General features: G+C 42.7%; 2 protein-coding genes and 1 long non-coding RNA gene across 3 annotated transcripts; 1 reads left to right on the forward strand and 2 right to left on the reverse strand.

The window, feature by feature from the left end:
- The first annotated feature begins 3782 nt into the window (after positions 1-3782).
- LOC117468272 (uncharacterized) lies at positions 3783-4678 on the forward strand. The gene is made up of 3 exons (XR_004554454.1): positions 3783-3964; positions 4057-4195; positions 4346-4678. It is a non-coding gene; the product is annotated as an uncharacterized lncRNA (long non-coding RNA).
- Positions 4679-5841: 1163 nt separating this feature from the next.
- napepld (N-acyl phosphatidylethanolamine phospholipase D) lies at positions 5842-16803 on the reverse strand. Its single transcript, XM_034075215.1, has 10 exons — positions 16521-16803; positions 13667-13742; positions 11864-11977; positions 11414-11554; positions 10046-10270; positions 9843-9946; positions 9239-9404; positions 8925-9073; positions 8539-8653; positions 5842-7642 (listed from the first exon to the last, which is right to left on the reverse strand). Exons 2-10 carry the CDS (start codon positions 13724-13726, stop codon positions 7514-7516), a joined length of 1203 nt encoding a protein of 400 aa, XP_033931106.1. The 5' UTR covers positions 13727-13742; positions 16521-16803; the 3' UTR covers positions 5842-7513.
- Positions 16804-18721: 1918 nt separating this feature from the next.
- yeats4 (YEATS domain containing 4) lies at positions 18722-25095 on the reverse strand. Its single transcript, XM_034074870.2, has 7 exons — positions 24845-25095; positions 24530-24649; positions 24348-24414; positions 23986-24080; positions 23767-23856; positions 19767-19854; positions 18722-19303 (listed from the first exon to the last, which is right to left on the reverse strand). The coding sequence occupies exons 1-7, from the start codon at positions 24893-24895 to the stop codon at positions 19134-19136; spliced, it is 681 nt and encodes a 226-aa protein (XP_033930761.1). The 5' UTR covers positions 24896-25095; the 3' UTR covers positions 18722-19133.
- Positions 25096-25354: the final 259 nt, after the last annotated feature.

Here is a 25354-nt window from a genome sequence, read left to right on the forward strand (position 1 = left end):
GTGAAACCTTCCCTGGGAAATTAAAGGAGTAGAATCCAGTGGAAGATAAGCAGTGACTCTCCGCCCCAAATATGTCCATATATACTGTTGTTTATTCATGCCAAATGCCCCCTGTTGCTGACTGGCTGGTCCCGATACCTGTATCGCACGGCAGTGGAGCGGGGAGCCCGGAGTGCTCTGTTACAGGGCACTCTGTATTTTCGTATTGTGTTTTTTTTACCATTAAAATCAGATTATTGTTATAACTTTTATGCCGGTGTTTTGAACTCCTTTTCTTATTAATCTGACCAGGCTCATCTAACGGACAGCGCGGAGCAGAGCTGGGCTTTAAGCCACCACTACTGTGTTTGCTCCTACAGATTTTATAAAGTCTTGCAGTATTATACAAGTAAAACTACATGTTGCTTTAATTCCATGTCATTCTAGAAGAAACACAGTCTTCCTTTGAAGATGTATGAGACAGGTGTCTTGAATAATCAACATTTCCTACAAATCATTGTACACATTTTTTAATATTATTTTCCACTTGTTACCATTTTGAGTCTATTTTTATGCAGCTCTGCGTGATTTTGTGGCTACAATTCAGACTAATACGGTACCAGAGGTGGAATAAGTACTCAGATATTGTACTTAGGCTAAGTAAAAGTAGAAGTACCAGAGTGTAGGAATACTCTGTTACAGCAAAAGTAGAAGTACTCAGGTCTTGTACTTGAGTAAAAGTAGAAGTACTCAGATCTTGTACTTGAGTAAAAGTAGAAGTACTTAGGTCTTGTAATTGAGTAAAAGTAGAAGTACTCAGATCTTGTACTTGAGTAAAAGTAGAAGTACCAGAGTGTAGGAAAACTCTGTTACAGTAAATGTCCTTCATTCAAAATGTTCCTCAAGTAAAAGTAGAAAAGTATTATCATCAAAATATAGTGAAAGTAGCGACAGTAGAAGTAGTCATTGTGCAGATTGGTCCATTTCAGAATAATATATATGATATGTTTTATAATGATTGATCATTAAAGTGTTTTCAAAGCTGGTGAAGGTGCAGCTAGTTTGAATGACTTTGTATACTGCAGGGTAGCTTGAGAATGTACTCCAGATGGAACTAAAGTCTGATTTAAGACTATTGTAGTGCCGAGAGATAGGGAGGGAGTCAGTGGCGGTGCAATGAAGGTGCAAAAGGGTACTTTTTTTAGAAGCAGAACAAGACATGTTGTCCGGTTGCAGTCCGGGAAGAAGAAAGTGAAGTCAGGAGGGCACACAACAATAGAAAACACATAACATGTCCGTGTGGGAACAATACCCCCAACTGTAGTTCCGTGTATGAATTATGTACCCAGTGTATAAATAGGTGGTCACCACACTAGCCCCCCCAGAATTCAAACATGGCAAAAAATCCTTGCGTCCGTGGAGGAAGCACCACAGGGGCCGAGGAGGGCGGAGTCGCAGGTGAGGGCCGGGCCATGGAACGGGCCACGAAAGGGGGCCGCAGGAGAGGGCAGGGGCCCTAACGAGGGCACCCCCACCGGGGGTGGGCTGGAACAGGCCGTCATAAGGGGGCCGCAGTAGGTGTCGTGGCAAACCCAGCAGGAAAGAGCGCTGCCCAGCCACAGGTGAAGACACAGCGGCGGCGGGCATGACATCTCCGGAAGGACGGAGCGGAATCCCAGGGAGGGAGGAGCGCAACCTGGCCGCAGGCAGACGCACAACGGCGGCGGGCACGAAGTCCTCGACAGGTGTCGAGGTATCCCTGGAAGAGAGGAGCAGCCCCCCCGGGAGGAAGGAGCGCAACCCGGCCACAGGCAGACGTGCAGCGGCGGCGGGCACGAAGTCCTCAGCATGCGTTGAGGTATCCCCGGGAGGCAGGAGCAGTCACCCCGGGAGGAAGGAGAGCAACCCGGCCGCAGGCTGACGCGCAGCGGCGGCGGGCACGAAGTCTTCAGCAGGCGTTGAGGTATCCCCGGAAAGCAGGAGAGCAACCCGGCCGCAGGCAAACGCACAGCGGCGGCGGGCACGAAATCCTCGGCAAGCCTTGAGGTATCCCCGGGAGGCAGGAGCAGTCTCCCCGGGAGGAAGGAGCCGTGGACAGATGAGAGGCCAGACAGGTTCCGGAGCGCGCCACCCACGGGCCGATGGCAGCATGGGCGACGTCCGAAACCGTCGAGGCGAGACGGGGTCCAGGAGTGCGCCACCCAGGCGCCGATGAAAACGTGAGTGGCGTCTGGAACCGCCGTCGAGGTGGTGAAAAAGGTGAGTGTCCACACGAGGTCAACCGGCTGGTCGAACCTCCTCTCCGGCACCGGAAAAAATTGTTGATAGTCAAATGTTAACAGAAATACGTTGACAGCCGTTAACAGCTAGCCGTTAGCCGCTAACTGGCAGCCATGGGTAGCTGCTAGCCGTCGTTAGCCCCTCGTGGTTAGCCGCTAGTCGTCGTCAGCTAGCGCAGCCGGGACGTGCAGCCGCACGCCCCGAAGAAACAAACCCACGAGGTAGAAATCGGGTTGCTGGTCGACCCAGCAGGTCGTGCATCGTCCCCCTGTTGGATGGAAGGCTGATGCGGAAATGGCGAGCAACTTCCCCAGCTCTTCTGCGGGGCGCGCACCGAGCCTCAGTCCGCGTGCCGGTGGCAGCCACGGACGAGTCCAAAAAATCCCCGGCATTTCGAGAAAGAAACTTGAGTTCCTTTTGCCGTGTTCGGGTCCGTTCAAAGCTGGTAAAGGTGCAGCTAGTTTGAATGACTTTGTATACTGCAGGGTAGCTTGTGAATGTACTCCAGATGGAACTAAAGTCTGATTTAAGACTATTGTAGTGCCGAGAGATAGGGAGTCAGAGGCGGTGCAATGAAGGTGCAAAAGGGTACTTTATTTAGAAGCAGAACAAGACATGTTGTCCGGTTGCAGTCCGGGAAGAAGAGAGTGAAGTCAGGAGGGCACACAACATATATAGAAAACACATAACATGTCCGTGTGGGAACAATACTCCCAACTGTAGTTCCATGTATGAATTATGTAAAGCGATTTGAGCACCAGGAAAAGCGCTATATAAATCAAATGTATTATTATAAGCGTTGATTCAAGACTTCGGTCATGGCCGACGGCATCCGCAGTGTCCCCCCACACTGTTGCTTTGCCTTCAAATGGCAGTGTGCGAGCAGTCGGGTCAGTTAAAAAAGTGTCACTTTTTTCATGTTTTGGGTAGTGTGTTTTTGATGACTGCCCTGTGACACGGCATGGCACCACTGTGAAGAACTGAAACTTCGGCCTGTGTGTGCAGATGAATGGGATGCCCTTGCTAATGCCTTCAAAATCGGAATAAGCTGGATGACACTGTGTTGGCTTCTGGAAACCGAGATCGTGTACCATCAACTGGTGTCATGAAAACATTGTCCTTGCAGGAATGAAAAAAGCACCGAAAGAAAAACAATTAAATGATCAGCCTCCAAAAAATGATGAAGGAAGAGCTCGGCCCTGAGGAAGCAGTCATTCAAAAAATGATATCCCATCCTAAAGGTGTCGTGCTATGATCCAAGAAAACTGTTGACCTCTTCCATGACAGGTGCAGGGAAGATATTGTATATTTGGAAGCGACAGGGAGCAAAAAGCAAAAGGGAAAACCTCAGTTTTATGTATACGAGATGGTGCTCCGAAATCCATTCAAAGGATCCTCCCCTGTCTCCGAGGCCACCGACATCACCAATGACCACACAACAGCCTCCATATCATATTTCATTGGGGCATTTGTGACGGATTGAATAAGACTCCATGGAAGAAGAGCCAAGCAAAGGCCTGCCGTGTTGATATGCGATGGCTCAACAGTCCTTCTGCAGTCCATGGCCTATAACTTCTATGGAGTCAGCCTCCAGGAACTGCTCTCCAGAAACCACAGCATTGTGACTGGACAGGCGAAGCATGGTTGCATAGGGCTACCCATCATGCATCGCTGTTAAGTCATGTCAAGAAAAATGCCAAAAACAGTAAGTGATTTCTGTCCTTTGCTACAATGCTTCCTGAAATAATTCATTGGTGAAGTCTTTGTAATAATAATCTTTCAACCTTTTGCTTAAAGTGCTGCCAAACATTACCACCTGGCTATGCATGTCTTTGGACTCAGGACACAGGCCACCACACTGTGGAGCAGGAGGAAGTTCTCTCCAGAGCCTACTGACAGATTCAGCACAGTCAGACTGGACAATTCAAGTGTTGTGGTATGTAATAATTATGTGAAAGTTGTTTCCTAGCTCAAAAATATCAGAAAAAAGGCAGTGTGACCACAAACAATATTAACATGGTTTACATATTTTTAAATGACCCAAATCTCAATGCAACTAAACTTATTTTTGGATTGTTTTTCATAGAATGATATTGGATCCACGCCATTCCAACAACATTTCGGGGACCTAATAACAAAAAGAGTACTTGACAAATCTGATGAGGCCAACGTGTACTTCTGCCCAACTGTATCCCTTCATTGCTGAAGTACTTTCTGCCCCAGGCTGGTCTGTGGTCTAGCCTACTCTTGTCTAGCACGTTTTTCAATAGCTGCTTGTTAATATAATTACATTTAAAATAAGAAGGCATGTTTACTGTCGGTCAGGTGACCTGGGACGCCATGGAACAGGGCCCATTTATCAAAAACTTTCCCTGAAGCACCAAAGGGCTCCCAAAAGACCCACACAGGTACAATAAAGCTTTGATGTCAAATTGAATTTCCTAGCATTATTCCATCATCAATATTATAAACTACAATGTATACAGTATGTAAACCATGTGATGTTAACAATATAATTTGATGTACCGTAACTAATATGTTGAACAGCAGATTAACACTGGACAACAAAACTCAAGGCATTATGGAAAAAAGCGAGGGGGACCTCTAAAGATCTGTTTTCAACGAAGACGTCTGACCAGGCCGGACGATGAGTGCCGTTCTAAGGGAATATGGCGACTCTCTGAGGAGAACAGAAGGTTAACGTTTTCTATTTTGGCTGTTATGTTATTACATTTGTCCCAAGTCATTAAGCATTGCTATTGGTTAGTCAGCAGGTCATTTAGTCATTAACATTTATATCAGGTGTGCTAATAACTGTCAAAGAAATAAAAGTGATATATCAATCAAAACTGTGATGCAACTGAATTTAGTAGGTTTCATAATGTTGATGAATAATAATTAATGCAATAATCAATTTATTTCCAGGCAAAGAAAATATTTGGTGCAAAAATAAATCAAGATTGAATGACGTGAAATGGCAGAACATGAAATGAAAGGTAATTTATGAGTGCATTTACACTGTGAATACTCCTTATTACTCATCGTGTGGAGTGATGGATGCAAAGAAAGCCGAACAGGCGAGGAGTTTGACACCCATAAACAAGCCTTTTGTTTCAGACTGCACAAGAAAAATGTATGTCTTTTTGAGAGCTAACCAAGTGTTTATTCAACAATTGTATTTATTGTTGAATAAAACAAATGTTCTAATATTTGTGTCATAAACACACAAGAGCATGCAGGAAAAAAAACGAAAATATGTTGAAAATATCAGAAAACACAACATAGTATAGAATGTCAAGTAAGTCAAAGTATAGTTTGTGAACATTTAAAAATAAAATTGTATTGTATTGTATTGTATGTTGAAAATATCACAAAAACTTATAGAACAGTATATCGAAAATATATTCATAGTAAAGAACGTCCAAAAAATAAAATACAAATAAAAACCATCAGTTTAATATGTAGAAAAATATCAGATGTTTAAAAAAATGACAGTTTAGTATTTTGAAAATATCTGAAAAAGGTTATAGAATGTCAAAACATAATATAATATATGTTGAACATTTTTTAAAAATGGTGTAGCATGAAAATTGAAAATATCAATACAAAATGATAATAATATGTAGAAAAGTATCAGACAATTATTAGATGGTCATATGAATGTATATCTGTCATATTAAAAAAAGTACATGTTGTAGTACTTGTACTTGTACGTGGAATAGTTAAGAAAAACAACATCAGAATCACCAATCCTTTTGAGTTGCAGTATTATAAAAATGAAGTGGAACATATAAAAAGTAATGAATCTATCATAGTATTAAATCCAAAGTGTATGTACTGCAAAGTGTTATTTTACAGCATTGTTGTTACAGTATTAGGTAGCAGCCAATACTAGTGTTGTAAAATAGTATGTATTGTGTTTACATCAGTGGTGTTGCACAACAGAGTGGTTACAGTGTGTGTTGTAGTGTTGGTTGTGTGTGTTGTGATTCAGGGCCTTGGTGACTGTACAAAGTCCTGCCGACAACAAGAAACAAAAACATTTGATCACAAGTTATTTTAATGGCAAACTGTGACAGTGTAATCCACACCCTGCCTTTGTGAATGTAACCAGGCCACAAACTGAACCCAACATTGTGCTGTCCACTTTTCATACATTCAGGCTTCAAAGATCCAGCATAAAGAACAACAATCTGTTCAATAGTTTAGTACTCAAATGATTCTACTGTCAGCCTCAGATTAAAACATGTGAATGATCACACTGATGAGCAAAGAGAACAAAGTCTCCAGAGCGTCACACACAGACATGTGTGTGCAGTGCATGGCGCTGATCCCAGCTCAGCTCCTGCCTGCACCTCCCAGCAGCACTCTGTCAGCACACAGGGCTTCATCTCATACACATCTCATTTATTTGGACATTTCTGCATCTCAAGTAGATTTGGGTTGGCCGAAGTACATTCAGAGAAATACACGTTGGTATTGTGGCATTAGCTAGCAACTCTACTACTCTGAGTAACTTTCTAATAGTTGACTGTTTATATTACAGCTCACAGGAACTTTGTGTGTGTCAGCATGAAGCTGCTGCATACTGAAGGTAAGTGGTTCAACCCCACAAACTCGCATACATTCATACCTCAATTTAAGAGAGTCACATGGGACGAGCACGAGTTACTCCATGTGACTTAAATTGGCATTGTATTTGACTATTTATAGTCGGATATACAAATAAAGTCTGGACACAGTCTTTGCCAAAAACATTATGTCACCCCGGGGACATAAGCATGCAGACTTCTTTTCAGTGGCAGTTTGTGGGTCCGATCTGGACCAGAAGTCCTCCTCCTTGGAGCTGAGTGTTTTACAGACCGCCCTAATGTCTACTTACATTAATGGAAGTTATCACTTCATGGAAACACAAGCCTCTAGATATGGCTAATTTGCTCTTACCTCTTTTTTGTTACAATGATATAAATCCTCTTTGAGACTTCCACTGCATGTTTAAATGTTTCCCATGAGTAGCTGAACATTGCCTAGAGCAAATCAGAATTATTTTTGGGTGAAGACACAGCTCCTGTTTTGCCCACCATGACAATAGCACGACTCAGACATTTCAGTATGTAAACAGTACTGTGTAACATTTAAATTAACTATTTTCAGTTGATGATATGCATACATTGTTTTCAGTCTTAAATGACTGTAGTCCATGAAATTATGATTAACACAATTGTTCTGCTCTGAGTTTCAGATGCACAGGGGATCAGTCAAAAACATCTTCCTGGGAGGAAATGAGTCGAGACTCCCCGTGGTGCAGAGTGAAGAAAGAGTCTGGCTTCAGTCCTTTCTGCTCCAGGGCCTCTCTGAGACGCACCGGAGGCTCCAGGTAGAACTGATGGAGGAAACAAGACCAGGGGGGACAGACCGGAGTATGTTTGATTCTTACTTTCTGAGCAAGGCAGCCTGAGGTTGCATAAACTGTAAGCAGCACAAATATTAAGACAGCTTAACAAACAACCCGTCTCTGTTGTGTTACCGGAACATATTGGTGTCTTTACTTCAGGAGCAATCTGGCTTTAAAGGGACAGTTCACCCCAAAATCAAGATGACATCGTTTCTCTTTCACCTTTACGAGTTGCTGAATGTTGGACACAGCTGCCTGCTACGGTTGCTAAAGACGCTAAAACAATGTCTATTACCAGAAATAATAAATTCATGCAGGAACTTTGTTTTCTTACTCAGTTTCTAACCAGGTCATGATTTCTGGAAAGAGACATTGCGGTTTCTGCTCTACAATCAGAGTATCTTCTATTGAATCATATTTATTTAAGAGAAGGCAGACATATATTCAGCTGTGTTCTCTTACAGTTTGGCTGACACTATTCTGGTTACACAAACACTTGACTATCTGTTGGGAGTGTTCACTTTAGTTGCATTTATCACAGTTCTATCCTTATGGGTTAAAAGAAAGATATGTTTCTGCAACCTCGGTGAGGTTCTACTTCTATTCTACTAGTATGCATTAACCCTAGCAGATAGACTGTAATTAGCTGGCCTGTCTAAAGGAACACAATTCACCTAGAATGTGCTTAATTAAACATTGTGTGTTTTGTGAGGGGGTTATGAGCTGGAGACTCTGCTTTAAAGAGCTGACTTGTCCAGCATGCAAATCCAATTTAAATCAACAAAGTGTACCCTAAATTCTTTAGACAGGCTAGCTGTTCCTCCTGCATCCTTAGAAAGAATGAGTAAACATGTCCCCTATCTGTCATTAACTGTGTATCTTACCTCATAGGCGAGAGCGAACGTTCCCCAGTGGATGGCCACGGACTGTTTGGCCTGAAGGTCTTGGTGGACCTGAACAGCCTCTTCTGGATCTACATGCTGCCCCTGCATCATGTCCCTGAAAAAAAGAATGTTCTTACATGTTTGTCTCTGTAAACAGAAATCATCTCTAGTGGCATGTGCCTCTCTGTCCTAAATACCACCTTGGTTTGGTAATTTGATAGTTTAAGGTAGAGTTGTTCTAATCCTATTACATGAGGGGGCAGTATATTAAAAACTTGAACTATGACAAGTCATAGTCTGCAATAACTCACAATTGAATTACCATGTTGACTGGAGGAAATAATAGGCTTGATGAAAGTAGACAGTGTGTGAGTAATGTGCAGTACCTGGGCAGGTAGGCTCCGATGGGGATTGCCGCGAGGTCAAACGGTCCGAAGCGTCGTCCGATCTCCTGGAAGGAAGAGCAGTAGCCGGTATCACCAGCGAAGAAGAATCGATGGTCCGGACCCAAAATAGACCAGCTGCTCCATAAAGACTGGGGGAAATACATCAATATATTTTAGAATAATCTAATAAACCTGAACTTTTATATGTTGACTTTTCTACGAATGCATGTATTTTTGTTAAATGTATTGGTTATGTCTCATTTGCCTGCACTTTAGGTGACAGCAATAAGACAAAGGTAATATTGAATCCTTACCTTGTTATCGTCGAGCGCGGTGCGTTTGCTCCAGTGCTGAGACGGTGTGCAGACGAATGTGACGTCATCGTGACCGGGGACACAGTTCTCCTCCCACCAATCCAGCTCCATCACATTCTCACAGCCTGTCTTCACCAGCCAGTCCATCAAACCCAGGGGCACGAACCTGCAACACAGACACACTCAGTTAATATGCCACAGTACTTTTCATGTTATGATTGAGAGCGAAGGCTGAATATTATCAAGACTGGATTTTAAAGGGGCCCTATTCTGCTAATTTTCTCTTTATTGCTCTCATACTGCCTGTGCTGCAGCACCTCTTTTCACCCTCTGTCTGAAACCGGCTCTGTTGTGATTGGTCAACCGCTGAGAGATGTCCCGCCCCTTAGCCAATCACGTACAATGTTTTTGAGCGCTAGCCAATAGGAGCGTGAGTGTCAGTCTATGTGTTCGAGAAACTCCTTCTGGAGGGAACAGGGATTTTAGCCTTTGCAGACCATTTACATTAACAGAAACCTTATAACTCACTAGAGAGGGAAAAGCCCAACATGCACAATAGGGCCTCTTTAAATGTACTTTCAGACTACAGATCCAGGACACGTACCAGCGTAGCTCCCCTCCGAAGCGTGCGTTCAGGCTGGCCACAGACCCAGCATCCAGATGGTCATAGTGAGAATGACTGATGACCACAGCATCGATCCTGGGCAGCTGGTGCAGGACGATGGACAATGAAACAAGGCCTGGGTTAAATACTGCGGAGGGGGTGTTAGCTTTTTATTTTCTTGAAAAATGTAAAAGGTACTCAACCTGTTCCACAGTGCAGGGGGGCCCTCGGTACCTTTTGTGGCCCATGAACTGGAAGGGTGAGGCCCTCTGGCTGAACATTGGGTCTGTGAGGATATTCAGCCCGTCCATCTCCACCAGAACTGTGGCGTGACCCAGCCAGGTGACCCTCAGCCCGGGTCCCGACTCAGAGAGGTCCGGGGTCTGGATGAAGTACGGCTCCAGCACGGGGAGCTCATTGTCCAGAGCCTACGGGGGGGGGGGGTTACGGGTATGTTATGGACAACCGACCCACATTCTGATGACGGCTAAGAGGATGTTTCAGTCTTATGACCTCGCTTGATACTTTTCAAAAATCATCCCAATCCCCTCTTACCCTAATAACATATGAACTGTTGTACGCTCTGCACACGTTACTGCACTCTCCTGTTTAAACCTCTTTGAACAGAGGAAGGAAAGGCTCTTTGGACAACTTTTTTCAGTCCATTTACGTTTCATTTCTGTCTTGTAGTTTAAAAAGCTACCTCCTTTCAGAATATATTTACAGAAAATAGCTTGCTACCTTAAAATGTAAATCTATTTCCTTACTGGATGACTAAAAGTGTGCCATTCTTGGCTTAAAACATGTTTCTGTTGCTGTGAAAGCATAGTTTGAAGTATGTTAAGCCCCAACAGAGCTCAGCAAGGTTTCTACTTGGAGCTTAATACTCACGGCAATAATCCAACAGACGAGGGGAATACTGTATATGATCTCTAATGCCGGTCACTATAAGGATAATACAAGTTCCATACACCCTGGCTTAACAATATTTTAGGTAATATTTGAGTAAGTTCAGAACACCTTCCAACACTTTTATATGTATTCAGTTTTTTAGAAGTAGGTGAGTTTAGGCTTAGGGTGGAGCTATATCAGCCACGATGTACTGAGGTTACATTTAAACCCTCTATTACTGATCAGACACTATTCCAGCGTTTCCGCCAGGGGTGCGTCTTGCCGTCATTTGACGCTCTTATTCAGCTCGGAACGCCCTGAACGCGAGCCGAGGGCGTCCAAAAAAATAAATAATTTGAGAGAAGATCGAGTTTTTATCGCTTGAAATGACGAAAAGGAAAAAGGACAAGGTCATCCCTCTGTTGGAGGGGCAAAGGAGTCTGGTGGGATTATTTTCGCCTCCAGCAAACAAAGCGCGTTCCTGTGACGAAAAAAAAAAAAACACCAAGGACCATGCCAGGAGGGGTGTCCCTGTCGGCAGGGAGACGTAAAGAGATAGTATCTATAAGGGATGGTGCAATTATAAATTATCTTGGGGTGGACGCCCTCTCAGCCCTGGTCCGGCAGAAACACTGATTGAGACTAATAATATATTAGATGTTAGTCTTATTTGTACCCACCTCTTTACTGGTTGGTACATTGCTGTGGTTTTTATCCAGCAGCAGGAATCTGAGTAGGGTGGTGTAGGAGGGGAAGCGCCATGTGGGCCAGGGGTTGGTCCAGCGGCCATTTTTGTCCCGACAGGACTTTGTCACTTCCTCCTACAATCAAAGTAAATAGAAAGGCATTTCAAACGACGTCAGGTTAAAACACAATTTAAAAAAAATTAAAAATCTTTATCTTGAATTTGAATAAAAACCACCTGGTTTTTATTCAAATTCACCATTTGTTCAAGTTTTTCACCATTCAATAACATTGAAAGAACACAAAATCCTCCAATAACTAATTGCAAACAGTTTCCAAAATGAAGCTGTAAAATCTCCAATTTGGCAAGTTGAGGGAAGAAAATGGAAATCAGATAGTGAGGAAAGAGGAGGTGATGAGTGTGCTTTAGGGGAGTGAGGACTGACCTCCAGTCGGTAGTCCAGGCGGAAGCTCTTGCGGGAAGAGCGAGAGGAGCTGCTCTTCCTTGGAGTCTGAGGGTCCACCTCCCCCCCCCCAGCCCTCCTCAGCACCCAGCTGTCCTGCACCACAGGTACAAACAGAAGGAGAAATTAGCCTCACACACATAACCAAAAATCATCAAGACATCCTCTTGTGCCTCAAAATGTAAACTTTGAGTTTCAAATACATTTTCAGCTTCTGGTGGCTTTGGGTGTAACAATACACCTCTGAAATGCTTCTATATGCACCATAAATGTTCCCAATCCATATAACATGTCTGTGTTTATTATCGTACCTATTTTAAACAAATATTTAGACTGATTAATTAAATATTTTAGACCATTAAATAGTAAGGGTTGGTTAGAGCAGTTTAGGCACTAAAAGGAGCATTAGGAACATTTTCAATAAATAGGGTCAAAATGTATACATCAGACCCAAAGAGATGTCCTCTTTTTATCCATGCATTCGTTTACATTCGACATCACCAATAGAGGGATTGGAGTGCTGTGCTACTAGCGGCTCAAAGAGCGTCAAGCTGCTAGACTGAAGCAGAGATGAGGAGCGGGCTATGGAGGTCACTTCTTACTACGATTTTTATTTTCAAACTTGAATCTTTTTAAGCCCTAACACAGACATTATGGATCTCAATGGGATAAGATGTTGGACTGCTCCTTCTGAATTGACTAAGGCTTTAACAAATGTGTCTCCTCATGAAACTCAATAATAACAGTGGAAAATCAATAGGTGGAGCAATAATCAATACACCCAATCAGAGTGACTGTAAACAGTCTTTTTCACAGCAGATAGTTTTAGTTAATAGAAAACTATAACGAAATGTCGTTGTCGAAATGTAATGTATTAGCAAACTGTACTTTTCTGGTGACATTTGATCATGTTACGCTACGAACGAAGGGTGGCAGTTTTATCAACACTGAGAACTTAGCAGCTCACAATATTTTCCATGCTGATTCATTAGGCGCATTCATACTGCGATACTTTTCCCACAAAGGTTCATGCGAACTTAGTTCATGCGAACTCTTTAGTTCTCATGAACTAAGTACAGATCGCGTTCACACCGGAAAAAGTCCCTGGGGGAGGATTAGGCAAATGAAGCCGCTGACGTCATTTCTTCTTCTTCTGCTTTGGGTTTACTGGCAGGCCGCAAACCACTTCACGGCGTATACTGCTGCCCAAAGTCCCCGGCCGGAAGTCCCCGGAGTTTCACTGAAGCCTTCCGAGTAAATCGCCAGAACGCCGACACCTCCTCATCTCCACCGCTCCCATGTTTTATTTTGTGTTGCCATAAGTTAGTCTCTCTGCGTTTCTGCGCTGGGCTAATGCTAATAATGCTAATGCGAGGATAATAAAATGGCGGCTTCACAAAACTTTTTGGGAGTTTTACGGGGCGTGGTTTGCAATCCGCCCAGCCAATCAGAAATATAGCTCTTTTCTCACAAAAGAGTAAAAAGGTTCACATGAACTAATTTTAGTACCGGCTCTTTTTGGTGTGAACGCGATCATGAACTAAGTTCGCATGAACCTTTGTGGGAAAAGTACCGCAGTGTGAATGCGCCTATTGTGTCAAAAGGCCTGCTGTTAGAGAGGTACATTTTGAGCTCTAGCAGAATCACATATCCCCAGGCAATAAGCCAAGGAGTCTCTCAAATGAGCATAGGAACATGCATGTTTTTAATTCTAAATCTGAGATTTTAAAAACACACTGTATTATTTTTAGTATATAGTTGTGTCTCCATGAGCAGACTGCTTACCTCCACCAGACCCCTCCTCTCCTCCAGAGCTGCTTTGCCTGAAGATGATGGCTTCTCCATGGGCTCAGCACCACGCCTACACACACAAACACACACTTCAAGCTACTGCCTCAGTCAGTGGAACCACAGATTGACAGTGCAACGATAACAGATCTCTTTGAAATGTGTGACAGCTGAACTGTAGTCATTTGCATGAGACAGAAAGATGGTTATCAGAATACTAAGAAAAAAGACATGTGAAGATGATGGTGAATAAGGCCCATTGTATCTCCGTTTTATATGAATCTTATCTCATAACATCTGCAGGACGATTATGAAACAAGTTGCCAAGTGAGGTAGGTGACACATAAAAGTACACAAAGAGAAGTGTTTTTCCTCTTGTGTAATACTGAATGGGAAGTACTGTAACTGACGCTTGATACTAAAAAAACAAGGGCAATCCGTGTTGGAAAAGACAACGTACACGTGCTTCACTGCAACATATTAAAGCCCAGTGCAACAGCTACAACTGCACTGACGTATTCCTTATTATTAGGGATGTCCCGATCACCTTTTTTTGCTCCCGATCCGATTCCGATCATTTGATTTTGACAATCTGCCGATACCGATTTTTCCCGATCCGATCTTTATGCAATGCATTAAGAGAAAAAAAAAAGGTAACAGATAACGGCTGGTCATCCAACGCGATGAATTCAGCTATCTTGGCTGTTATTGTGTTGGCTTTTTCTCTGTTCTGGGGCAGTTTCTCTTTCCTTTTGAAAGTCTCTGAAAGTGTTGGTTGTTTCAGTGCCGTTACCTGAGTGGCCGCTGTGTACTCGCCGTGTTGTTGTTGGTGTTTGTTTCTCAGGTAGCGTATTAGATTGGTCGTGTTGAACGTAGCTCTGTTCTTTCCACCACGCGGAACCTCTGCCTTGCAAACATTGCGTCTGGCTGTTACACTGCCTTCGCTTTCAATTTTATAATACTTCCAAACTCCTGACATTTTCTCTGTCCCGACTCCCGAGTCACCAGCTGAACGTAGCCTCTCGTTAGCTTGCTGCTACTATTAGACACTGCGCCCACTCTGTTGCCAGATTTCAGAGAAATAAGCAACCAGGTCTGAAAACAAGCCCAAAGAAAGCAACACATACATGATGTTGTGTAATTTTAAACCAAAACTAAGTCCTCAGGATGACTTTAAGACGTGAACATCGTCATTTTTGTTTTGTAACATTAAATAAAAAAATAAAAATTATAAAAAATAAAAAAAATCCCGATCCCCGATTTTTTTCTCCCGATCCCCGATTTTTTGAAAATCACGTGATCAGCTCCGATCCCCGATCACGTGATCGGATCGGGACATCTCTACTTATTATACAATATCCGCCTAAAACACGATGGTGCAATATTAAACTTTGAGTTGAGGCCTACACCGAGATCAGGCCTGGCTTCAGATGTGCAGACCTGGGGTATAATAAAAGATTCCTGGATCGACTTAAGAGGAATATGACCTTTGATAGGAAAGGTTGGAAATATTATGGTGAATTTCACATTTTAGTTTAAGGGTAGGGGAAGACACACCTACATTTACTGAGCAAATAAATTGATGTTGGCACCTACTCACTCCAAAGTAAGCCTAATCACAGACCTTCCTTATCCTGCTTTTATCCACAGCAGACACAGGCAGCACACACCCTCACTGACTACTATGATCACCTCATAATAGTTCCTTCATGCACTCATGAGAAAAGGCACTTGCGTGAGGTTGCTCTTCTATATTGATTGATTAGGGATGTGGTCTTTTTGTGGCATGGTATTGATGGATCCTCTGTTGTGTTAAGAGACATTACTGACTCTGCCAGGTATACACACATAAACACACTAATGCAACAGAAGATTCACAAGTATGTGTCCTCTTAGAGGGAACTCAATACATTAAAGCTATGCTGATAATGCACTCACACTCATGAATGGACTTAAACTGCACAGACACACAGGCTCTGGGACAACAATGGAGCTCTATGGACCACAACCAGACAAAGACCAAAGTAGGCAGCCAGCATGCCTGATCATATAGGCAACAAATATAGCCTGAAGTGAGTTTCTCTCCTCTGTTTCTCTGTAGTAGATCCAATCTTTCTATTAATTGATCAGACAGTGTGGTCTCCAAATTATTTCAAAGAAAAAACACAGGATGTACATAATAACATGTATCCTTCCCATGTTTCCATCATGAAAGCAGTTAAATGTCTAACAGTGAGCTAACAAATTAGTGCTATTAACTTAACAGCATCACACACAAGTCCTAACATGAATGTGTCTAGTCCCTGAGATACTCACTGCCAGACCATGTGATAAACTGCCTTAACATCTTTACACAGCTGTTTCCTTTTCAAAGTGTGTGAACAGGCCGGTTTAGACAACAACAACAACAACAACAACAACAACAACACTGAATCACAACAACTTTACCCGTCCCACGGAGGGGACATTACACTGTAACAACCACAGTGAAGAGCATTAAATAGCTACATATTAATTAAAAAGGCATGCATAAAATATTAAAGACAACAATAGAAATTACACAAATTACAATTTACAAAAACAGAAAGTGTAGCAGTGTAGCATGTATAAAGTAGTGTCTGTAGTGATAATGTGAAACTGGCTTTATTATTAATGTAATAAAATAAGCACAGGTAGTAATGCTATGCTAAAATACATGTTCACCAGCACAGCAAAATGTGTCCATTGGGGGGGAAAACCGAGATAGTATAAACCAGATTAAGATGCCATAAAGCCACCATGTACTCACTGTCGAATAGCACAGTCATAGGCTACAAAACATGCCTGTTGTTACCGTTTTCACCGAATTTACCTGAAAACTTGAACGCAGCAGAACAGCACCGGTTGTTTTCTCAGCGGGGAGACATGTCTGTTGCATTTACGGTAGCCATATACCAGGTTAATGCGAGCTGGACAGCATTATCAGGAGATATACGGTTCCCTAAGTGTTTCCAATGCAGTTTACATTGCTATAAGGCGTATTTGTTTAGTCACTAGCCAGTGTAAAGTTAAAGACAGCAGAGAATGCTGTGAAAAGATGTCTCTGGGCAGTTAAGTCGCGCGGAGGATCAGCTCTGTGTCTCTGACGTAGGAACAAAAACCTCTGGTCACGTGACCGTCCATAAAACTCTCGCGGGCTGTTTTATAAATAAAGACACAAGTAACTAGTAAAAGTAATTGTACTATTTTGGCTGTTATATTTTATTATGCTATAGCTGACTTATTTTGTCCTACATTGCATTGTTTCGATTATGATTTAAATAATCTCTTTAACTAATTTAATTTAGTAGAAGAGAGAAAATAGAGAGAGATCTAATTTACTTTAAACATATTTGATGACTGAGGTAATTGTTTGTGTATTTATTTGTAATTCCTGACTTCTGACGGCGGGTTGCACACAAAAAATAAAATGTGTCACATAACAGGTGAAGTCCCCCACAAACACAAACACAAACACTTCCATGAGTACTGAATTACACAAAAGGTGAAATGGTCCACCTAACCTGGCGGCGGGCAGCCGGAGCGCAGCCGCCTTCAGCCGCTCGGAGAAGTTACTAAAGCCGCCCTCCAGCTACACATGAACCGGCCTGCACAACACTGACTTCATGATAGCCCTTTGTGTTAGACAATATTTGCTTTAAAGTTTTAATAAATCCCCCAAAGACGCCATAAAGTTGCATATTTAAACATAATGGTTAGTACAGCTCGAGGAAGTCTCAGTACGGAAGCTGAGGTGGTTGGAAATTCCACCCAGGTGCTTTCAGGGGCTTTCGGAAATGTGAAAATCTCGGCTCAAATGAAAAGACCTATATTACCTCTTTAGAATAGATACGAAAACAATATCACCATTGAATCGTTAAGAAATGTAATAACGTTTGTTCTCAAATCTGGTATTGGTCAAACGTGTATGTATACAATGTTAGGGCACATTCAGTTTTACGTAAGCTGAAGTTTATGGTGTTACAATTATTACATTGCATTTAGCTGACGCTTTTATCCAAAGCGACTCGACCAACAAAATACAAACTTGAAGAAAACAGAATCATATAAGTACATCAGGCTTCATAGAGCAAAAACATTTCAAGTGCTACTCAACTGGCTTTAGATAAGCCAGCCCTTTATTAGTATATAAGTGCTTTGTTAATAGTTCTATCGCTCGAAGTGGAGTCGAAAGAGATGAGTTTTCAGTCTGCGCCGGAAGGTGTGTAAGCTATCTGCTGTCCTGATGTCATTTTGGAGCCAGGATAGCAAACCCACGTATTTTTGCTGATGGGAACTTGGGTCTCCTTCGCAGCTATGGTGCAGCGAGCCGTTTGGTTGATGCAGAGCGGAGTGCACGTGCTGGGGTGTACGGTTTAACCATGTCCTGGATGTAGGAAGGGCCAGTTCCATTCGCAGCATGGTACGCAAGTACCATTGTCTTGAAGTGGATTCTCGCAGTTATCGGAAGCCAGTGAAGGCAGCGGAGGAGCGGCGTGGTGTGGCAGAATTTAGGAAGGTTGAAGACCAGGCGAGCAGCTGCATTCTGGATGAGCTGCAGAGGTCGGATGGCACATGCAGGTAGACCAGCCAGGAGGGAGTTTCCAATAATGGCTTTATCACAGAGCAAACTTTCACTACATTTGACCAACTTTTGCAGAACACTCCTATGCCAATCCTAAACGCCATTTTTCACTCAAAGGATTCTATAACAGTTAATCAACATAAACTTCATCAGCCAAATCAGTCCTCATGCAGTCACCTTCAGCTGGTTTCCCCACCCATCTAGTGTATGTGGACTGTCAGTGGGAAATGGTGTATTCTGCAAATAAATATAGACAGCATCACGATTGAAAAGCAGGACAAACTCTGCTCAACATTTGCAATTGTGGTGCACAATGCTTAACAATATTGTCATATAGTAACCTTGACTAGCCGGACGCTACTATGGTTGCAGTTCAACACTTGTCATGTGTTTTTAATAAACCCTCATCTAACCCAAATTGTTATAAAATAAATAACATATACAAGAAATCTTGTAAACACAATTGCTTTTTATAGAAAAATCAAAAGATCAGTAAAAATTACCAAATTATTACACTTTTTACATTCAGACACAAAAGTGGACATCTCTTCAGGTAGATATGGATGTGGGGATGCTAAAATGACTTTTTCTGTTCTGTCCTCTTATCAGGTACCAATAACATGGACAGGATTAATGTTGGATCAGCAGTTCAAGCAATGTGTAGGTAAAAAGACAACAATGACAAGTTTATAAAGAAACAATCCCAAAATCCTTGTTTCAGTGATGTACTAAAACTATGTTATGTAAAAATTATTGTAATGTTTTCTCTGAGGGTCCATGTAAAAAAAAAAACGATTAAAACACAAAATGTGTGATCATAAAATATGTCACAGCAATGTTTTTAATCATTATGTCCGTTCCTCAGTGGTCCTTGTGGTCTCCGTCCTCCTCCAGCTTCCTGATCTCTGCCTTCAGGCTGTTGATGTTCTCTCTGCTGGCTTTTAGTTTGTCCTTCAGCTCAGTGATCTCCAGGCTGGTTCTCCTCTTTGCCGCATCCATTTTCTCCTTGGTCCTCTGCTCCAGCTCACTGACTGCAGACACAGACAAGCACTCATTAGCATGAGAGGGACTCAAACTTTTTAGTTCAGTGACACAAACTACATGTTTCCATTATGTAGGGTACTGAGGTTAACAGTAAATCACAATTACGGCCCGTCCACACAGCGGCTTTGGAAAAAGCTTGCCGGTGGGCGTGTCTGAAGCTCGACCAACAACCAATCACATGAATTTCCCGCCCCTGACACACAAGCAGAGGTTTGATTGGCTAGAGCTTGTAATGGCATATGATTTGATTGGCTGACGCTTCTGCCGAAAGCTTCAGAAGCTTCAAAAGTTGAACATGGAAAGCCTGGAAAGCTCCGCTCTGCTTCCCACAATGCAGTTCGGCGAAAAGTGACGTCACCCCATTCAAAGTGAATGGGCAGAAGCGCCGCTGTGTGGACGGGCCGTTAGAGTATCTGAAAATGTGTTTGTGTTCATTGTTGTTGTACATACATTCTGTCTCGTGCTTGTATGCTCCCAGTGTGAGTTGTCTCGATGTGGTCAGTAGCTGCTGCATCATGGCTGTAGGATCCTGGAAGATCTGAAAAAGAAAGAAAACTGAGTTAGACCCATTACATTAAAGGTCTCCTATTATGCCATTTTTAGGCATACATTATGGGTCTCAGATATATAAAAAAAATATAAAAAACTAGGGATGCTCCGATCGCCAATTTTGGGGCCGATCGCCGGAATCTGTATCAGCCGATACCGATCGAGTGGGCGGGGCCTATGGGGGATCTTCCATTTAAAGTGATGCTTAAAACTCAGTTAATGGGGCTCATTCACTGGCGCTTCCACAAACAACAACCAACATAATTATTACATTCAAATGAAGTACATTATTCAAGTTTACATTAACTTTGGATAATAACACGGGAGAAATAAGCGGAAGCGCTCTCTTTTCCTCTCTCTCTCTCTCCTGACAGCCTGTCAGTATCTCATGCAGCTCAATTATCCAGTAATGAGTGACCCAACAGTGACGAATAAACATATGTATAACTAGTTTAGCTTGTTCCAGAAGTAGATAAAATAGCTACGTGTGTTAGGATTAACTCTTTTGTCGCATTTCCACTACAGCGCGGAGCGCGGTTTAAAAATGCCGTGCCTGGCCTGTCTCCAAATTCGAGGTTCTTTCCGGGCCAACAACCGGGCTGAGTATGCTAAACTAGTGAGAGAATCGCTGGCAACTACAACAAAATGAACATATTTTACCGTGGTTTAATTGTAATACACGTTTCAAAATGATGCCGAAGTAACAACATACTGATACCGGTTAGTAAAAACCATGAATCAATGCTTTGACAAGTCTGCAGACAGACGGCAGGCGAGAAACCTTTTTAACACTAGAACCGCCAGAGATTTTTTTATACCTAAAACTGCCACCGGGGTCAAATTGACCCGGTATTAGAATGCATTGATTTTCATGGTAAAAGTATTGCTTTAAAAAGAAGAATGGTCCTGTGGTATTGGTATTCTTGCAATTTTGGTAAATTGTTTTGTTTATAAACGCTACAACATAGCGTTTCGTGAGGCGGTTGTCGTTGTTGGGTGAAAAGCAAACAGCTGTTTGCTGCGGAGCGCAGCGCAAGCAGTCTCCCGTGAGCGGGAGCGCGCTCCTTCACTACAGACTGTCCCTATCAATATATATCCATCTCTATCTATAAGGAACCGCAGTAGACAAAAGGCATTGCTATAGCAACACGTCATGTTTGTTTACACGCAAAATCAATAGCGCGAAAAGGGGTGGGGTCAATATGACCCGCTAGGCGGAAATAGGTATAAATGGCAATTTCTTTGGCGATTTCTTCAATCTGACCATTTTTAACAACATAGGGTGCTACATAACACACTTTCAGGAAAAGTCACGGACTGGGAGACTTTAATATTTTATTGAAAAAAAGTTACATACAATAAAAAACAGCTCTGGGTCAAATTGACCCGATTGGCGGTTCTAGTGTTAAATGTGTGTTTTTCTGAATAGAGTTCGGCTAAGCTAACGTTGTATATGCTCCGACTGTCCACACTCACAACAACGGCCTACAGACATAAATAAACCAGCGACTGTATTCACCATGACACAGACAGTCTGTGGTTTGTACTTGTTTAACTTTTGTCTAGTTTCTGAACAAATATGAGGAGCTGTGAGCTCTGAGTGATAACAGCTAACGGCTGATGTTGGTTTTGTGTTTCGCATTGAAAATGACGTCACGGCTCCGCCTACACTGCGTTACTATAGTTACTACCCCAGTTCCTAAACTGTAATGGAAACGCAGCATAAAATGAGCCTGGCCTACCAAGGCCCAACTATACCATACTAAGCCGTGTGAGGCCCTGCAGTGGAAATGCGCCATTAATGTGTGTGTGTTGCTCCGCTCACCGGTCCGTCACAGCGGGTGGAGCTGCAGGATTTCTGCTTCACACACATTGCATACCGCTATTTTATTGTCATTTTCAGACACCTTAAAAAGGTCCCATTTTTATGCATGTAAATGGTCTGCAAAGTCACAAACCCTCAAAGTACACCCTCACACACACTGGGGCCGTTTCTCAATCTCGAGGAAACTGGCTTCCAAGCCAATATTTCAAGGATGCTACGTCATCGAGTGCTGCCGAAGGACTATTCCAATCTCCAGCATACTTGGAATTCCACCGAGGCCGCGTCCTTGGTTTGGTGGTAATTTCGAGGCTGCCCATGGGTAGACTTTGCGTCCTTAAAATCCCCACAATGCTTTGCGCACGGGCCAATTTCCCCAAATCTGTGGCGGAAAATGTAAGACGGGGCATCTCATATGACGCACACCTGCTAGCCTGTTCCACTCTTCGTTTTCCGAAGGCCAGGAAGGATTCTTGCATAGCTTCTGAAGCAAGTGATTCGGAAGACAGCAAGCAAACAAGCATCCTCGTGATTGAGAAACGGCCTGGGTGTTTCTCAATGTCGCGGACGCTTGCTTGGCAGCACATGCACACTTGCTTCAGAAGCAAGGCAAGAATCCTTCCTAGCCTCAGAAAACGAAGAATTTTGGAACAGGCTAACAGCAGGGCCGCCTTAATGCACGGGCTGACCTGAGCTGGGGCCTGGAGATCGGGAGCCTATCATGAGACAATAAAACAATTCCCAATTTTTTAATTTTATTTATTTCGGGTGTTTTTTTGTTTTAAATAAACAAAGTCTTGGCTTTCAGAATATGAAACTTTTATTTCCAAAATCACACCATAAATACATTTTTGAAGCTTGTAAAGGGAAGAAGACAGCTCTCCCTCGCCACCCTGCTGTTCCACAGCGCCGCTTCCCCTCCCTCCGCTGAAATAATGAATGTAAGGGAAAATGTCGGAGAAGAAAAAGTTTGAGAGAGGCGCTCGGAAAAGGAAATTGTTGAGGGAAAAGGAGTTTTGAGACAAGCAGCTATTACAAAAAATGCCGAAGCTTACAGGTTATTTTAAACCTGTAGGCCAGGATGAGGAGGAAGGACAGATTAGTTTTGTACCGAGCGGCAGCGGTGACGGCCGCGGGGCCTCGGAGCCAAGTAGGCCGTCTGGTTCTGATAGCGATGGAGTAGCAGGAGAGGAAAAACAGACAGGAGGGACATTATCTGTTGGAGGAGATGGAGAGGACGACGAGGACTTGCTACGTGGAGGGGAGCCAACGGCAACCGGACAGATACATGAGGGAGGCCCGATACGTCACTCATCTGGAGGCGAGGACCAGGCGCGCGTAGAGCAGAGTGGAGAAGTGCGATCACAGAGCCTGCCGAGGCTATAAATGACTTTGATTTGTTGTTTAAATAGGCCCCAGGGCCTGATGGCAGGTTAAGGCGGGCTTGGCTAACAGGTGTGCGTCATATTCGAGGCCCCGCCTTAAATGGAGCGCGATTTCCGCCAAAGAAAAATACCAAACAGATCATGCATTTTAGACATCCCTCATATCCCTCTATTTCAGGCCTGTTAGAGAATGGCTGATCTGGGTCCTTAGCTTAAAAAAAAAAAAAGAGGAGGGGGAGCTTGTGCCTGCTCAGAATTCTACCGAGAGATTCTCTGCTAAATGCTGCCGTGATGAAACGCCATATCATGTTCCAAACCACATTAAGGATTATTTCTGAAACAGTACGGAGCTCAAATGTTTTTTCTCTTGCACAAGGTGAGTTCCTTTTTATGTCCTGCTTTTTTACACATACTCTCTCACACCTTGTGTATTCCCTGACACACATATTTATGTATGAAAGACACCAAAAAGTGCATTTTGCTTGATAGGTTTAAAATACTGATGCCATGTCAGTGTGAACAACATCTAATTCTCTAAGTGTGGACGGTAAACAATATGGGATTCATGCATTTCCCTTTATGGTAGCAAGATTAGATATTAGTATATCACTATAACTGATGGGCCTAGCATTTTAATTAAAGAAATACTAAACATTCAGACAATTAAAAAACCCGAGCACAAAGGAAGGAGTACCATTTCATCATAGAATTCAGAGACAACCGTCTTCTTCGGTATGGCGCTGGTGTCTGACTGGAAGAGCTTCAACAGATGGTACAGAGTCACCTGACACACACAAGGAAAACAAGTTTGACATTATTTTGTCACACTGGCTTGAATACTAATCTTATCATGTGTTAAATATTGAATATTAGGAATCCAAGCAGCTCAATCAAATATATATTAGGCACTCACAGGTCTCTCATTGGGGTCAATGAAGAAGATCTTGACGATGATCTCAAACTCCCCCCAGCCCGTCTCTGTGATCTCATACGGAGGCTTCGTCACCACTGGAAGGCAGAGAGAAGTATTTGTACACACGCATATAGTATTTTTATTGTCTGATCACACATTTGAATTACCTTTACATTTAAACCAACCTGGCTTATTTATTGTACTATCCATTTCCAATCACTTTTTATCATTTGTATTCCATTTATAAAAAAAATTCATTTTCTCATAATGTAAAATAATTCACAAGAAACAATGCATCCCCTCTAAATCACAGAGACATTGGGATGCAGTTACTGCCTGTGGTCATCCTGTTGTTTCCTCACCTCTCAGTGGGTTACCATAGCTCTCATGAAGCTTGAACTGGATCTTCTTCACATACGCAGACATATCCTGGGAGACATGGGGGAAACATGACAATAAGTAGAAGACCAATATCTTTGAAATGACGAGCGTGTTAACATACACTGCTGTATTTGATATCCTTGGTGTGATCCGGATGTCTCACCTCGTTTCTGTAAGGCTTCACATAGACAGACCACTGATGTGTGTGACCGTCCTCCTCTCTCTTCTTCCCGAAGTAACGGGCAACGTTCCCGAACACAATGGGCTTAATGATGGTTACTCCCTGCAGACCACAGAGGGGAAACATCACGTTGTTATTATATAATTAATCAGTTCCTGTTCAAATACTCCCACATTCAAGAAGAAGAAAAACAGTGGTTATCGTTAGTCATTCCTTATTGGTGTAATTATGAACTACCGTACAGAGAAGTAATGCAACACAGTGAGTTAATGTAACCGCAGACAGCTCCAGTGTTACCTTCACTCTCCCCCCGGAATCTGGACCAAATTCAGTCATCTTTTTGAACATAGTACGATAGAGAGAGAGAAGTTCAACTCTGTGTTCACTCTACAGGACTCTTCTTGTTCCTAGGCGTGTATCCACATGTAGTATAGCTGCCATTTAAGCATTAAAAGTGTGTTTCATATAGCCAGCGTTTGTCATTTTAAACTACCAGCCAAACAAGCACCGGAAGTGCAACATGCTAACTTGCACGGCAGGAGTGAGACACGGCTACCAGAAGGTTCCGGGCACAATAACGTTGCATTTATTTGTATATGTATATAATTTCAAGAATGTTATTTTTATTGATAATTGAATCGCATATATTCATAGCATGATGTCCTTGAACATGGCGATATAAAGTAAACCCTCTTGAACCTCAATACTTATAGCTAAAATAAACAATTTATCAGTGAACGTCCCTTAGTGAAAGTATCTCTTAAGTTACATACAAAAAAGTCCTTGCCTCTAAAAAACATTTTATTT

Source organism: Pseudochaenichthys georgianus, chromosome 23 (genome assembly GCF_902827115.2).
Source record: "Pseudochaenichthys georgianus chromosome 23, fPseGeo1.2, whole genome shotgun sequence".
NCBI classification, from domain to species: Eukaryota; Metazoa; Chordata; class Actinopteri; order Perciformes; family Channichthyidae; genus Pseudochaenichthys; species Pseudochaenichthys georgianus.

What these genes read in the sequence shown, in the direction of transcription:
- napepld (XM_034075215.1), bottom strand. Translation starts at nt 13,726, where the DNA reads ATGGAGAAGCCATCATCTTCAGGCAAAGCAGCTCTGGAGGAGAGGAGG. An exon ending in AGAGGAGGGGTCTGGTGGAG is followed by an intron (nt 11,978 to 13,666) that starts GTAAGCAGTCTG and finishes CCTGTGGTGCAG; the next exon opens with GACAGCTGGGTGCTGAGGAG. An exon ending in GCCTGGACTACCGACTGGAG is followed by an intron (nt 11,555 to 11,863) that starts GTCAGTCCTCAC and finishes CTTTGATTGTAG; the next exon opens with GAGGAAGTGACAAAGTCCTG.
- yeats4 (XM_034074870.2), bottom strand. Translation starts at nt 24,895, where the DNA reads ATGTTCAAAAAGATGACTGAATTTGGTCCAGATTCCGGGGGGAGAGTG. An exon ending in TGAAGCCTTACAGAAACGAG is followed by an intron (nt 24,415 to 24,529) that starts GTGAGACATCCG and finishes CATGTCTCCCAG; the next exon opens with GATATGTCTGCGTATGTGAA. An exon ending in ATACAAGCACGAGACAGAAT is followed by an intron (nt 19,304 to 19,766) that starts GTATGTACAACA and finishes CTGTGTCTGCAG; the next exon opens with TCAGTGAGCTGGAGCAGAGG.